A 17178-nucleotide genomic window follows, 5' to 3' on the forward strand; every position below is an offset into this window, starting at 1 on the left:
AAAATCTGATTTTCTGAGTTTCGTATTCTGTGTATTCACACTATTCTTCACTCGGTCTCAAAACAAATAATATGGGTTTATATGAATACAGTATAGGTCTATATCATGACACATCTACTCATTAACATACATGTCTTCTTTGTAACTCAATGTCTCTCACTTCTTCTAAAGAGAAATTATTTAATGTGAGAATATTTTAAAAATACTGAAACAAGGCTTTAGAAACAGCGGTAAGTACACTATTTGAATTTTCATAGATTTGAGTAGTATATTCAAACTGTGCATAAATTGTTCATGTTTGTGGTCATAAAGACTTCTGTTTTAACCATATTTAATAGTAGAAAATAAGGATCAGATATTAGTTTAATAACAAAAGAAAAGAAGATATGGTAGGGATTTGGTATGCATTACTCCTCTTTCTGAGAATAAGTATTTCTATAAATTAAAAAATAAGTACCTTTAGATCTAACAAAATTTTTAGTATATACTTTCCAAGGAAGAATACATCATTTGTATTCGTGGGGGGGGGGGGAAAGAAGTTTTGTTTCTCAGAAATGACAGTACGGCAGACCAGACTGCCAAAGTTTTTACTTTTTAAAAGGGAAAAAAATATCAGTATTGGAATGGGGTCTGAATCTTCTATGCTTTTTCACTAAAATATTATATCTGATGTGGGGAAATACCTCAGAACTCTCAGCATATTAAGTCAAAATTACATGTCAATCCTCCAGTTAAAAGAGAGTTTGTAGAAGACTCTTTTGTTCACGCAGTCCTATTGCAGAGTATCTAAATTTGGTATGACCAGGTCTGATGGCCACGAGTAGACTACAACCTAAATTGACAAGAATTAGGCTATACATTTACTCTCTGATGAATATCAATATTTATGATATCGTAGCTCCATTTTCCTAAGTTTCTTTGTTTGCTATCAATCTTCTCTATTCCTTCTAGAAGACATATACCAGAAATCATTTATTTAAGTCTGTGAATATAATGACTGAGTTGCTTTGCAACAGTTTTGGAAAAAGAAGCCTAACACTGAAGAGAAAAAGCAAAAAGCATGAACAGAGATAAAAGGTTTATGTTAACAGGCACTTAAAGAGGGAGTAGAAGAAGATGTATCAGAGTTAAAGACTCCATGGACAAATATGGTCTGATGACTTATATTTTTATTTTATTTTCTGCTTAGCCTGTGTCTTCCTTTGTAGTAGGCTGTTTCAAACACACCTCTGATTAATTGGTGTATGGAGAGCATATAGCTGAATATTACATTTATGAAACTACAGGGTAAAATTACTAATATAATAGGAATATATGAATAACAGAAAATAAAGTAAATGCCTGCAGCTTTTTGCATCCAACTTCCATTGCATTTACTATAAAACAGCTAAAAGCTCAACAATTATCCTGCAGTTTGCCCAGTTGTCTATAAGGTTTGGTTTGGGATTCAATGGGTCATTAAAACAGATGCATCTTTATCTCTTGTTTAGGCTTTTGCAGTGCAGAAGTCAAGAAAACATCAACCCAATTATATGTGATATTTTCTGTAGAATTTATATGATCTTTTGGTAAGTTCAGTGCCATGCAATACATTAGGACTTATCATGTTCTCAGTAAATAGATGCCAAAAATATTTCTTCCTCATATTTTGCAGCTACATGGCTTCTGTTCTCCACTATTTTATAATCTAGATGATTACATACACTTAAATTATCATTCAAATATTTTGAAATGCAGATAATAGAAACAGAAATATGAAGATTGGTATGAATAATGCATGGATAGAAATATCTGTGTGAAAGCACCAGAAGAAACAGTGCCTTGAAGAATTAAAGGTATAGTCTGTACCGATAACCAAGGACATCGCTGCCAGTGGTAAAACACTAGGGAGTATGTTTCTGTCAGGACGAGAAGGAGTGTGCTCTGATAAAACAACAGCTCAGACAACCTATCAGAAGACCCTATGCTACAGCAACAACACTACAGCACACTGCATGTGATATTCATCTTCCTCTTATTCCAAAAGGATGACCTAAAAATATCTAAGAAAGCAAAATCAGTAAGCGTCACTGAAGAAAATTTTGTATCAAAAGGACTGCATCATAGCAACTGTTGATCCCTAAAGATCTATGAAAAACTAGTTTACTTTTTCTAATCAAAAGGAACTCTACAAATACAATAAGAATGCAATAGTCAGCCTACCACAACGCACATAAATGACCATGGACAGGCACCTTGGCCACGCACACATGCACACATGGTGCTTTTGGGTCCTGAGTGTGAGGAAGTCCATAAGAGAACATGTGTGACTGAAACCAGTTTTGCCTAAAAGAAGAATCAATTTCACCTTCTGTAACATCTCATATTGACTTCATTTACACAAATTCCCCCCAGCTGTTCTACCACTGCAACTTAAAATTCCACCTTCACTTTCCAGTTATTAATAAGATACAAGGAAGTGTAGAATCAAACCCAAATGTGTGGCTCTCTTCCCTAAAGCACAGTCCTATAATTGATGCTAAAGAGTTCAAAGACTTGCATCTTAAAAACTTCAGACTGCATCTGCATTTCCTATTAAGGAGGCTTCAAACAGCACTGGGAGCAGTGACCAGCTGCTGAAGCTGTTTCCTCTGCTTGGGTCCCTCTTCTATCAGCTACAGAGTCAGGTTCCCTCTGCCTTTTACTTTTTTTTGGTATCTATGATGCTACAGATATTTCTGTCTTTTTGCACAGCATATCAGCTTCAAAGGAAAGGTGGAAGTTGGGAGGGAAGTAATGTTATCCTTATTTTATAGTCTGGTTGTTGTGGTTGGCTACTGCAAAATTATAAAGTTATGTGTTCAAAACTGTAAGCTTAAGATGTCTCCCACTTTATGAGAAGGTGCATGGCTCATTTTATTAAATTCTATTAATGAAATCCACCTTATCAAAGCTCTTAGCTTAATCACTCAGAGATTTAAAAAGGAAAAGATAAATGCTGCAAAACAGGGACGAAATTGCAATAAAAATATATAATTTCAAGTATATAACTTACCACTGTGAAATCTGCCTTATGCCAACATGCCTACACATATCCAATTAAAATTCTGCCTTAATTAAGTACTTATATTTTATCTGTTTTCAGCCCTTGGAGGAGGGAGGATATTAACAGCTTTGGAGGAAGACCACTTTGCCAAAACTGCAACCATATGGCAGCAAATAGAAAAGGGCCAATCTAACAAGGCTTCATTTGTTAAGAAAGTTTGATGACTTCTGAGTGAGATTTTAGCTTTTATAGGCAGAACCACACTAGGGACGATGAAGGCTTCATGTCTGAGTAGTGATAGTGGAACAGATGGAAGAAAGAGAGTAAACCAAGCCATGTATCTTTGGGTAGTCAAAGGTTTATCCAATTCTAATTATATTACAGATATAAAGGGCACAACACGAGCACTTATCCCTCTCATTCAACTTTTCTGTCTGTGGCCCCACCTGATTCCATCTTTTCCTAGGCTGCTGGTCATGTCTACTGCTCAAACTCATGTCCCTTGCAAATCTGAAGAGTAAGATTTCTTACCATTTTCCCCATACTGCAAAAGAGAAATCATCAATAATAACCTTGGTCGTAACAGTAGAAAAGGAAAAATAAACAAAGAAAATAAGTTTTGTATGATGACTGTCTACAACTTTCATCCTGATATGAAAGATTTGAGAAAGTACACTACAAAATGTACAAAAGGTACAGTGTACTGTACAAAAGGTACAGTGCTCTGTGACCTGTTGTCAATCTCTGGCATTAAATATGTTCTACATGAAGTAGAAACATAAATATATAGTGGGTACATCAAAAAGCAATCAGATCTTGTTTGTGGAAGAACTTGACATAGATGCTGCATATGATGCTAGGATTACCTCCAAGCAGAGGAAAAGGCACTGTTCTCACAAAGGGCAACAAAAAAACTTCAGTAAAATATAAACTTGCTAAATGCAAAAAGAATTTTGCTTACATCAGCTGTAAGAAAAAGGCTTATCCGTATATTACATTTTAAACTAAAATTGTAGATCAAGAAACTGAAGATAATTCCGCAAACTCTACCCTGAGAGGTGGAACGATGAGGGCACTTGAGGATAGGTACACGCTCAGCTGACCAAAAAAATTCTGACTACAGTGCACTTGTATACACACAGCAACTGGTTAGTGCATTTATGGATAGTAACCAAAAAAGACTTCATGCTTAGTAGAATTATAAAATTGTAAATCACCCTCCATATGCTGGAACATATTTGACAGAAGTGGCTCTCTCAAAAGCCCAGCACAGTGCTAAAACGATTGTAGATTATTTTGATGTGGAATGACCTTCAACAATTATTTCCTTAGTCATTATTTTAATTGCTCTGATTTGAAACAATTCTAGATTTAATCATGATGATGATATGATATCCATCACCCACGTTAAATTTTTTTTCTGAAGTAGAATATTTTTTGATTATTCCCTTTCAAGTGATTTGCAAATATAAGTAAACTCTCAATAACAAACCTCTGAACAGCTACCAAGCTCCAACTAACACAGAAATACTGCTATGCATGTCTTGAAACACTTTTTATTATAGAGAAAAAATTGCAGGCAAAGAAAATATCAAATTGTAGTATTTCTTCTTTTTACTTTACCTTGTAGACACATTCCTTCTAAATCATGTTATTACAGTAGACACAGAATCAGTACAAAATAGACGCAAAGGGATTTAAAACTGAACATTTCCATTCAGACTCAGGCCAAGGGCAGTTATCCCCCAACCACTATTCTTTTCATTCTAGCAAATACTCAAAAGTCTTCAAGATGTTGCTGAATGTAACTGAGGTTATAATCTCTTTAATAATCTATTTGGATGCTTCAATATATCACCTTCATAATTTTGTCCTGGGGATATGAGGGGAAGCTTCATTTTAGCTAGTTTTAGACAGCTACATCTGAGGAGGTCCTCTAAGGCACTTCCAGTGCCATTTGCCATGCTTCAGGCATTTAGATATGATAAACAATAACAAAGTGCCTGCTTATCTAACTCAGTATTAGTGGCTCAGATGTACTCAATGCAGCCCTACATTCCTGAAGCCTGAATTCAGCCATTACGAGTAAGATTCATCTATCTGACCTACCATCATTTCCATCAAGCTCATGCTTTCTTAATTAATTTACAAAAAACCCACATGTCAAAACCTTAACCAAAGTCCAAATACTGGACATCTCCTGTTCTTTTCTTACCTACAAAATCTGAGAGCCACTCCTAGAAAAGAATTAGATTGCTTTAATATGTTTGCACTTGGCAAATCCATATTGCCTCTTACGTATTTCTTTTTTATTTTCTAGCTACTTTAAGTAGTTTATATGTTCAATGACTTTTCTGTGAATTGAAAATAATTCCCCACATTCTCCTTCCTTTCCTCTTTTACGGATAAGTTCAATGTCATTCGTGTTTAGTCTTTTGGTACCTGATACCATCCTCCAAGAATTCTCACAGAAACCCACTAACAGAACTAAGTTTTTCAGACAGCTGTGTAACACAAATTGAAGTTCATTAAATAAGTTGTAAGATCCCTAACCTATATAATCTGTTCCTTCCTTATCTACAGTTGAGGTTCTACCTCTAGGATTAACTGCATGTCATATGTTCACTGAAGACCTCTTCAATAAACATGTGTAATAAAAAATCACTGTATGTTTTTGCCTTCTCTGCACTTACTCCAAGCAGGTTTTCCTTTCCTGCAGTACCTCTCTTAGGTGCTGAAGATTTCTTTGTTCCTCTGTCTATTAATGTACTGATATATGCATGTTATATTAAATCTTAAATTTCTCTTGCTAGTTGCATCTCACTGAGTGCTTTGGCACTTCTGACTTTTCTCTACATGCATGTTATTCCACCATGCTTAGTAAAGAGAGAAATTTTCCTCATTATGCCTAAGTTGCAAGAAGAGATGAAAATTTAACTAAGCTGGTCTTTTACACTTTCTTTTCTTCCCATTGGTGAAGCTTATACTATGGTCTTTAGCAGAGTTCTGTTGAAAAGCCCACAGATTTCTCTTTAACTTGCACCCTAGAGATTTTTTTAAAATAAATTCTCTGAATTTTATTGACATCTACCTTTTTGAGCCTTTTTTTTTCTAGGCAGTAATGTAATTTCTTTCCCAATAAATAGCTGTGGCAAAATTTGACTCTTGTGAAGAAACAAATCAGCCATAATTTAAGTGCCAGGTGGCATAGATGTTTCCACATTAGCTTCAGTAGAACATCACTTGCCAGCAGCATCTTTCATTTCCTCTATTACCAAGAGGTTCTGTATTCCTTGGGCTAGTGTTTGGGGGTTTTTGTCTGTTATCGTTGAGATTGGTTCTTACGTGTTTCCTGGTCAGCACTTTTTCTTTTGACTTCAGCGTTAAGTTATTCAGATGTTGAATGCTACATGCCCTCAGAGGACATCAACAGCCAGCTTTCTCTCTGTAGTTTTAAGTTTATTCCTCCAGTACCTGTACTGCTACCAACTGAAAAGTCTGCTTCAATTTTTTTTGTTTCCGAATGCATGCTGTGAAGTCCTCATCACCATACTCAGTCAGTTTTAAATCTCTTCTTTCAGTGCTCCTCTAATTGCTTCTTAAGAGATTTCCCTAAAAATCTAAGGGCAGTCTTTCCACATGTCACCAGTAGGAAAATAATGGCCAGTCTTCGCGAGCGAAGATTTGGGAAAGGTCATTAACCCTTCGAGCCTGCGCAGTGGATTTTTTAGGTGAGACACAGCGTGCGCTGAACTGAGCCCACCCTTTAATCCTGAGGTTCATCTGCCGGGGCAGAGCAAGCTTGGACAGTGGCAGTGAGGTCCTCAGGACGTAGGTTTGTTTAGAGTGACCTTCTCTTAGATGGGTTGCCTTACAGGGCTGACGAGCTCCATCTGCCTGGGGGGCTGGGAATCGAACCCGGGTCGCAGTGGTGAGAGTCCTGCACCCTAACCACTAGACCACCAGGGGCCCCCCAGTAGGAAAATAGAGGCCAAAGATCTGGCAAATCCATTGAAGAATTTCATCACAAGATGTCATCATTGTCTAATTCTAAATATAGCTACTGAATCATGAGTATATGACACATTTCCTCTCAAATATTTTTTACTGAGAATGAGATATTATGTACAAGGAGCTCTTCATGATTGTGTTTGAATTTTATATACTTTTTATATACTTTTATACACTTTTGTTTTTACTGGCAGTTAAAAAACTAAAGTATAATATGAATTACAGGATTAAGCAAATACTAAAATGAAGCATTCCATCTGAAGCTACATTTGCTCTTCAGTATTATCAGAAATTCTGCTATTTGCTAAAAAATTATTAGACAAGTGAAGTTTTCTGAACAGTGTTAATAATCTAGATGTTTTCAGTTCAACACTAGAAGTCTCTTTGATTTATACACTCTGAACATTAAAAACATTAAGCTTTAGTGTATAATCTTTTTATACATGTATTCAAGTAAAACTAACAAAACTCATATTTATATATAAACTGATGAATTATTTCAAAATTATATTACGTGATACCATACTACTTAGTTTTTTATTCCTAAGCATAGGCATAACATGAGCTAAAATCTAAAGTCAAGTAAAAATCTATTCTTAAATATGTAAACATCAGTGTAATAAGGCTCTACTTGATTGGTTACTCCAGCTTCCAAACAGTGAGAAATGAAAATTCCTTACTTCCTCCTAGATAACCAATTACTTGATTATTACTTAGGTAATAAAAATAAGAATATACTTGAAGTATAAAATGTTTGATGTAATGAATGTTATGCATTTGATATGATAATAGTTCCCTTTGCTTTTCTGCCTAAACTGTGTTTGACTGAACCTGGAAAGAGACAGAAGGAATGAAAAGTGGAAGACATACATGTGAAGCTGCATATAGTCAGGTCTTTATAGACAGGTGTTTATTGCAATCAGCATGTAAGCAAAAGCATGAAATTTAAAGAAACAATTGTATTTTGATTGATTGTAGCTTGATTTCTTAATTAAGACCAAAGTCAAATTATCATCCTAAACTAGCTAAAGGCCATTAAGGAGTTGACAGAAAAGAAAAAATGCTGGTCTTCAAAAAGCTTCACACTGAATAGAAAGTAAGTTGGGACTCAGTGTCCACTCTGGGAAAAGAAGTAGTGAAGCAAAGAACAGATCTGCCAGCTGAAAGAGCTGAAACACCAAATGCCATGTTTGAATGCCAAGAAAAATAACGCATGCAGTAGAAGCCACAAAACGGCTGAATATAAGAGCAGTGAGATATATTTTGATCTCAAAAAGGTAGAAAAAGAAAAGCAGTGGTCAGAGGAATGGAGAGAGTGGTATTTACACATCACTAAGTTATGCAACTTTGCATACACATACTGTTGCTTTTGTCTCCTTTTCATACCTCTTACTTGCTGTGCAACTTCTTAATGGATGCCTGATTTTACCTGTGGTGCCTGTGTACTACTGTGGTAAACTGACCTTGGTTGGATGCCAGGTATCCACCAAGCTGTTCTATCACTGCCCTCCTCAGCAGGACAGGGCAGGGGAGGAAATGAGATGGAAAACCCCTCCTTTTGGGTCAAGATAAAGGCAGCTTAACAAAGCAAAAGCAAAGGCCTATGTGAAACCAAAGGGAAACTATTTATGGTCTACTTCTCATCTGCAGGTTATATCCAGCTGCTCCTTCTTTTTCTTAGCTTTTATTGCTGAGCAGACACCGTATGGTATGGAATATCCCTCTGCAGCTTGGGTCACCTGTCCTGGCTACGTCCCCTCCCAAGATCTTGCCCACCTCCAGTCTACTGGTGAGGGAGGAATGTTGGAGAGGCAGCCTTGGTGCTGTGCAAGCACTGCTCAGCAGTAGCCAAACACTGGGGTGTTTTAAAGGTGAACACCTTTCTAGCTACCAAAGCAAAGCACAGCACTATGAGTGCTGCTGTGCAAAAATGAACTCCATCTCAAAGTGACCCAATACAACTACCATGATAAAATATAATAAGCAACAAATCCTGAATTACTTATAATACATTCAGAAATTATTAACTATCTCCTAACCTAGAGTTTGTCTATGAATAATTCTACTTTTGAAACTTGTAAGTTTCAGAAACAAAGAACAGACTGCCAGTACATGTCTAGCACTTTTCATTATATTGCCCTTCATTATTTTTAGGAAAAAACCAATCTGAATCTGCTTGTTTTATCTGCAATTATATTTGTATACAAATCAGTTTTCTCTTTTACCTAGAGTCCCTTTTCACTGTACAAGTGAAAATAGCTGTGTCAATTCTATTTAATTGATGAGACACAGTTTCATCCTATATACATATAAAGTTCCATAAAATGGACAGTTGTTAAAATATATTCTTTTTCAAATTTTAAGCAATAAGGTACATAACCTCCTGCCCAATACATAAACCCAATGCAATTTTTAGCAGGGCGAGTTAACATTGCTTTGCCTCACGCTAAATTATTCAGACATTCAAGTAAGTTTTCTTTCCATGAGTTAGGGAGAAGATGTAGTAAAATGATTTCAAAATTCTTATCAGCACAGTTGCACAGGTTTATGCTGACAGACCAACAGGCTAGGCATGACTTAGAGTTCTTAGAATCCACCATGGTAGGGAAGGTTTTTCTCATCACTGCTAACACCAGTCCCTGGCTGTCAGCAACATTTTCAGCCCTGTGCCAAATATTTCTTCGAAGCAGCATTAGATAATAAAATGTTTTAAAAAGTGTCAGCAGTTATTGGATTATATATACTCAGAGTCCCATCATTCCAAATAAAACCTCAGCTGAAAAAGATTGTAAAATATCCCCATAGAAGAAAGGCTTCAGTACAAAGACATTAATGGAGTATTTTTTCTGGTAAGATTTCAAAACAACATTAATAACTCCATTATGCTATTTAAAGCAACAGCTCCAGGATACTGGGCCTAATGCATCTCTAACATTAAACAACATTGATTCTGTTCATGGTTATTCAAAATACCTACAAATGATTTCACCACAATGAGTTACTTACAAATGTCTTATCCACAGTTTCCCTATAGACAATCAAACCAAAATTAAACAATAGTTGGTTGTTTTTCCTTACTTGTAGTGTGATCACTCATCTCCCCCAGTCCAGTATTAATTCCAGCATCTATTGAACTCATGATTTTATCAATCTACAAAAGAGACAACAGTGAAAACAACTGATGGATCCCATCTTCATTATTTTATTTTAGTTTTCATGCATCAATTTATGGCAATGTTACTCTCATTCAGAAAACAATAATCAAAATAGCAAAAAGCAAAAATCAAAGGTGAAAATTAATTTCTCCACTTTGATTTTTATTTTGCAATATTTTTATGCTAGCAAAAGATAAAGCTTGAACTAGTATTTCTTTTTCTACAGTAGAGTTCCTTTCATTACTGATGCCATCTAGGTATTATCACTAGTGGTCTATTTAAGCAGTAATATTAATGAATAAAAATATTTTTGGTGTGTTCTTAAGTATTAAAGCAATTGTTCAAGTAAGATGTCCAGAGAATTTCCTAGTTCCCTTTTTTTCATCTGCCCCAAGGCTACTCAGATGGTATGAAACATTGTTGTCCCTCCACACACTGCAGAATGATATTCTCTGTGAAACTGCACCGCATCGATCCCAAAACTTATTTACATGTTTTTAAAGCACATTGAACTTACTATGTCAAAACCATTTTATCTATTTTAATTTCTATAAGAACAGGACAGAACAAAAAGTGAATCAAAACGTTGGTGTGGACTAAGAAGGCAGACACAGAGAAGTAGATTTTACTAAGCTTAATATTAGGACTAGTAGAAAACGTATGTATTAGTCACTGGTGACAGGAGACAATCTAGCACTTATGACAGAATCTGCAGATTGGGAATCCATACCTTTTTTTAATATATATGAACTGCATTCTTTTACTCTTAAGAACAATCAAACCTTGATGCTCCCCTAGAGAGGTAAACTTGGAACTGACTAATTTTTTAGAGGACAGGATTTTATAATAATGTAACAAAGTTATAAAGATTGAAACCTGATCCTTAGTGTATTTCCACTGAGAAACCGTCCCCTTTAAAACAGAAACTACCTTTAGATGCCCTATCAAATTAGACATCTAGATGAGCTGAAAACCTAGACATCTAGATGAGCTGAAAACCTTTTTCTAGAAAAATAACCAATCACGTAATCAACCTCTGTGTTCTTTCTGAATGAAAAAGCACCCTGGAGATAGATACTTTTCCCCTGTGTAGTTGTTTTAAAGAGAAATGCTCACTTCTCTGTAGGGGCACGAAAGATATTTTACCCCCTTAATTCACTCCAATGCGATGGGAACTTCTGTATTTATGAAGAACCTTTTATATTCTTGAAATTCAGCACAGGAGAAAAAAAGCTAAACATAAGGTGCCTAAGAATTATTTTAAATTGAGTTATAAACCTAAAATAAAGTCTCTCATATGAGCAAGCACGTGCATTACAAATTCAGTGTGGACATTTATGTTTATGTGGACATAGTCCCGAATTTATTGCAGCTATAAGTGTATTCCCGCTTCACACAAGTCAGGTATGTGCCAAGCATTTTGTACACAGGCTACATACCAGTTAGAGGATATGATACACAGGGAGGGTTTGTAGAATGTAACTCTCTATTCCCGCCATTTTTTCCTCTCTCTTGCTGGCAGGCACTGCCATGGTGGGAAATAATTAGCAAATATGTAAATAATGGGCATAGTTACAAAGGATTTTACCAATTTTATTAGTGTCAGTGGTGAGGGCTTTAGTAGACAATAATTTCAATGCCACAACAAATTACAGAATTACTTCTGGTTAACTTCATTCACTACGGAAACAATAGACTTTATTGAGTGGGCAGCATTGGAATAGAAATGCTTTGCATTTTGTGCCAGCTGTAGAACTACCCTGCATTACACTGTGACATTCCCTTTGAAGATCTGCAGTGTGAAAGATTCACTTTTTATTTCATCTCTGAAACTGAAAACAAAAACAGCATCTTCACAAGACCATTTGCTAGTACTTAAAAAATGAACAAAACTTACTTCTTCCCATTCTGATGTGAAAGAAGGTGTTCTCTCTGAATTCCCTTTGGAGCACTGTTGATTTGGTGTGGGTTCACTCCAATTGCTTCTTGCTTTTTTGTCATTTGGTGGACGGGTGATAAGATTAGAATCAGATTTAGAAACATTTTTGCACAAATGCATTTCAAGCAAAGTCTTCGGTAAGGATCGTATTCTCCCAAGTGTGCAGGCTCGCTCCACAAATCCCCCAGTGCTAATAACCCATTGTTCACTTATCCTTGGTGCACCAACCAGTGTATGATTTTCTACTGGTTTATTTTTAGTATGAAATATGGTTCTGTTTACAATTGGTGGTTTTTTTCTCTTAACAGGAGGATCAGAGCTGCTTTCTTTTCGTAGCTGTATCTGCTGCACTGTGCTCTTGCTCAAAATGCTTTTCTCTAGCGGACCACTGCACAGGTTTACTTTGCTGTACAGCTGGAGTGGATTTTCAGGTGGGTCACATGCAGGTGATGATCCATGAAGCAAACCTGCAAACTGCTCAGCGGGGTGTCCTTCTGGAAACTCACTTTCAGTGGATGTTTCACGCTGGCAAAGTTGCTCTGAAATGAGAGAGTACATTGTAAAGAAGAACAGGATGATAAAATACCGCAAACCACAAAACCTTTACTCTCCTCAACATTACTTTTGTATGCTGCTTGGTTCTTACGTAAAGAAACAAAAGATAAATATGCAATGAACTGACTTATTAGTTTCTTTAAAAAAAAAAAAAAAATCTCTCCTTAAACTCGACTATTTTACCCTGACTGGTTGAAGAACAACAAACAATGCTCAGTGTGACACAAAAATTCCAAGAAAAAACAAATTTATAAAATAGGCCATTGTTATTCCATCATCATAATGGTGTCTCTTTTAATTTGTTATTGAGTTGAAATGTGTAAAAATTATATATACAGTTATTATATACAGTTTCGCATGATGAATTAGGTAGTTATTTTGTAGGTGGTAAAATACATGAAGAACCAGTACTGCCAGAAGCAGAAGCATTTTTAGTAATTTTTCATTTTATAGTCATTATAATAATAGTGAATTTACACTATGATGCCTTTTTACTGACAGTTGTTAAAGAATAGATCTGAGTGTTGTTTTTATTTCTAGGAACTTCTGAGACTAGTAATAGCAACCATTGGGAAAAAAGAATATAAAAACTAGTCTTTTGAAACAAGCTTTATATGTAATTTAGAAGATATAGACACAAAAAGGAACTACAGAAAAATGCACTTTTTGGCACACTTCAGAGTCAATTATTAAAAGTTTATAACTCTTTTTTATGCCTGCTGCTGTAAGAAGTAGGAGGATAAAAAAAAAGAGACTTGTTCTACCTATGCTGCCTCATAGAAAATGTTGGTGTAGTTAACATCACTTTATCCACATAGCATTAAGTTAGTAAATTTTACTCAGAATAACTGTGTCCCTGCTAATGGTCACATCTCTATAACTACTTCATTAAAGATAAATACATTCATCTCATTCTTGCTAGAAGTTTTATGTTCATATATAGACTCCAAGCGTAGGACTATATGCACAGCAGTAGCTACCAGAAGAAATGAAACATAAATCACGTCATAATTTGCAAAGAAATTGAGGAGTTTTCTCCTATTAGCTAAAATATCTGCTTGCAATAAAACCCACAACTAAATCTCAAAATATGACTTCTAAAAGAAAGCAGTGTTCTATTTCCTTCAGTGTTTTGTTTTTCTTCAAAACATCATCAGCTCTTTTACTAGTCAGCAGCGTAAAAAAATAAAAAAAATGTTTTTATTATTTGTTAAAATATCATGATAAAATTCTAATCAAGCTTAAGAGTGCAACCTAAGAAAATATACTTTTCTTCTTTGGGAAACAACTGACTAGAATACACACTTCAGACATTTTGCAACTAAAAAGATCTGAGCTGTTATGGAGAAAGGTTAAATGTAGGACATGACAGAGCTTAAGGGACCAATAAATGCAGAAAAAGTTGGTTTGGTGGAAAAAAGCAAGAGAAAAGAAGGACATGGGGCATTCTCACTTTCTTTGATTTCTGAAAGTTGCTCGATTATGCGTATGTCTGCAATTTTGAAGGTGAATTTAAAATAAGAAATAAATGATGCAAATAATTATTGGCTTTAGTGGTTTTCCTTTTAATGAAAAACTCAGTAGATGAGATTCTACTCCAGATTAAGACATCTTATTTTACATATCCACATGGGTAAGAAGCAGGTAAGCTTCCACCACAGTCAGAGATCAGACAGATAAAATCAATGGATCTTATCACTCCTTGCACTCTAAACTGTGTTAACTAGACTGCCAATGACTATTACGGGAGACAGCATCCATTTTGTGTTCGGATGCCTACATTTAGATATCTCATTCATGAGCTGAATCACATTCTGGGGTTCCAGAGATGCGTCTTATAGCTGTGTATTCAACTCATTTAAGATATAAATGTTTTTGTCAGGGCAAAGTAAATCAGGAAGAATAAATCAGAAGAGAGAAAAGCTTACAGACCTGGACTGCAAGAATTTCACTAATATCTACATTAACTTCACTAATATCTTTGCTACATCTATACTACTAAATAATACTGTATTTATCTGGTCAACAGCTATTAGGATCTAAAGGAATTACTAGATTCATGCCCTTTGGCTTAAACTCTTCTCCTTCTCAAGACAGAGCTGGCCCACCCAAACAATTACTGGGAATGGTCTCTGGCCTCAGTTAAAACTTGCACTTTGTTTGGATACTCTCTAGGTGGGTACTCAGTATTGGCCAAACCCTGCAAAAACAGGCTTCCCAGGGAAGTGGTCACATGATCAAGGCTGAAAGAGTTCAAGAAGCATTTGGATGATACTCTCAGTCACATGGTGTGGCTCCTGGGGATGTCCCTGTGCAGGCCCAGGAGTTGAACTCGATGATCCTTTTGGGTCCCTTCCAACTAGGCATATTCTGTGATTCTCTGATTCTGTGAACCTAAAGTATGAAAAACTTCAAACAGAATAATATAATACTACTCCTATATCTTTGCTAAAATATGCAACTTCAATAAAAAATAATATTTCTTAGCTTTTAGTAATTACTCATATCTGAGACTGATGTCTTTTTATTGTTGCATATTTCTGTCAAAAATTTCAAGAAAACTGATACTGACATAAATATTTCCACTGAGACTCAGTAGTAATGCATAAAATGTAATATTTTATGTATTAATTTCTGCCTGTTTTATAAACATATCACAGTAATTCTTAGTCTTTTGAATACTGCTGGGCATTGAAAAAAACCATTTCATTAAGTTGCTTATACTAATGATCAATGTTCTGATTGGTTAAAATTAACTTTAAATCTACAGATATATAGGAGAAATTCAGACTCTCCATTTCTACTGTGTTCTATATCCTAACTTCATCATATGCTATTGAACACTAAATAAGATTCTTATTTTTATTTGTTTCAGCCAACTTAACTGGTACGAATAAATTATATGATATACAATTACATTGCATAGGTCTCTAGTCAGTGAACAGTCATTTAATGATACCAGTTTTGCTCTCTCACAAGCATTTGAGTAAGCCTTCTGAGAAGAGACTTTAAGAAAGAGGGTGGGGATACAAGGGAGAGTTAATAGGGGAAGCTCAAACTCTTGGACTGAATCCCAGTGGAGAGAATCTTTCTGCTTATAAATAAGGGTTTTTTTGTTTTTGCAAGTACATTTATTTTTGTAATCATAAAAAAGAAAAAAAGCCAATAGAAAGAAATCTTGCTTCCTCACCAGATACTGCTTTTCTTACCACTTTATCTTTTTACTTGTAAATAGTATCATAAATACCAAAACATAAACAGATGTCATTTCTACATAACTTTAGTGTTATTACAAGTGCACGTACAGTTTATCCATCTGAGTGGATTACTTCTGAAAATCACTGTGATACTGCTGTATCTGTGTTACATGGAAAACATTTACATTTGTAACTACAAATAAATTCAGTTCTGCCATAATCTGAAAGCCACAGATACATATTGCTATTATCACCAGTTTATATACAACCAAACTGGTATTTAGGCAGCAGATTGCAATTCAATCAGCTATTTATTTTCACACTGATGCACCACAGCACAGTTGCTCGTGGTACATATATAGAACTCTATGGAATACCATTTCTCACTTTCAGTATTTGAGAGTTATAATTTACAGATGCTTCATCAAACTCACATAATTTTTTTCTGAATCTGACTCCAAGACTGTGGAGCACATTAAGAAAATCAGAGGCATACTGAATACTGTGAATTTTGCATTCATGTAAAGTTGGAAATCATCTTATTCCCATTTACATCTCAAGAGATTCCACGTTCAAAACTAAAGTACATTCAGGAGAATAACAGTTGTTAATAATACTAATGAAAAGAGCTGTAATAGACAAATTATAATGACAGAGCTAGATCTTTCACAGGCATTGCTGTTGCCATGGCACAAGTTTCTAATGTAAAATAAAAATCCATGAGAAAATTGTTCTATAGCTATGGTAACAACTGTATTGTGACACACGCAGTATTAATCTATTCAAGTTCTGCTTTCATTTGATCCAAAAAGATGTTTTTACCATCACACTCTGCACATGTGTAATATTTGCCCAAAAATGTATTTTCAACTCCCTTTTCTCCACACTCAGTTGATTGATAAAATGAACAGTCAAAACTGAGTAATATTTGCAGACTACCCTCTTAGAGAAGAATGGTAAACAAAGAAGTCTTCTTATTTGCATAGTAAAGATTGCTCTGGAGACATTGGAATACCTTCAGTAGTGAGGATATCAGTTGCATTGCCAAAGTAATACAAAATGGGATGATCAGCAAGAAAATGTGTAAGACAAAATTCATAGTATTTAAAAACTGAAATAGCAATATTCAGGAAGGCATTATTTCACACAGCAAACAACATGGTGCTTCAACCAAGCTCCAGCTCTTTGATGACAATATGTTGGCTGTTGGTATCCTAGATGAGGCAGAGCAATGTTTTCTCACTCTAGTAAAAATTACAGCAAGGTACCACAGACCTATGTGGGAAATATAACAAC

General features: G+C 35.3%; 1 protein-coding gene across 14 annotated transcripts in view; it reads right to left on the reverse strand.

The window, feature by feature from the left end:
* ANKS1B (ankyrin repeat and sterile alpha motif domain containing 1B) overlaps nucleotides 1-17178 on the reverse strand; it is a 417695-nt gene that overhangs the window by 205907 nt on the left and 194610 nt on the right. For 13 of the 14 annotated variants that reach the window (XR_001873050.1, XM_017804295.1, XM_017804297.1 and 10 more), the window contains 2 exons: nucleotides 12089-12669; nucleotides 10115-10187 (listed from right to left, as the gene is read on the reverse strand). Coding sequence is in view for 13 of the 14 variants with exons in the window: in XM_017804295.1 (XP_017659784.1) it covers nucleotides 10115-10187; nucleotides 12089-12669 (654 nt within the window). In the remaining variant the exon portion in view is untranslated. Of the gene's footprint in view, nucleotides 1-10114; nucleotides 10188-12088; nucleotides 12670-14960; nucleotides 15080-17178 lie in introns of all 14 variants that reach the window. The other variant, XM_017804305.1, reaches the window with a different exon arrangement.

The sequence above is a fragment of the Lepidothrix coronata genome, unplaced genomic scaffold (genome assembly GCF_001604755.1).
Source record: "Lepidothrix coronata isolate B3197 unplaced genomic scaffold, Lepidothrix_coronata-1.0 Scaffold9, whole genome shotgun sequence".
Lineage (NCBI taxonomy): Eukaryota > Metazoa > Chordata > Aves > Passeriformes > Pipridae > Lepidothrix > Lepidothrix coronata.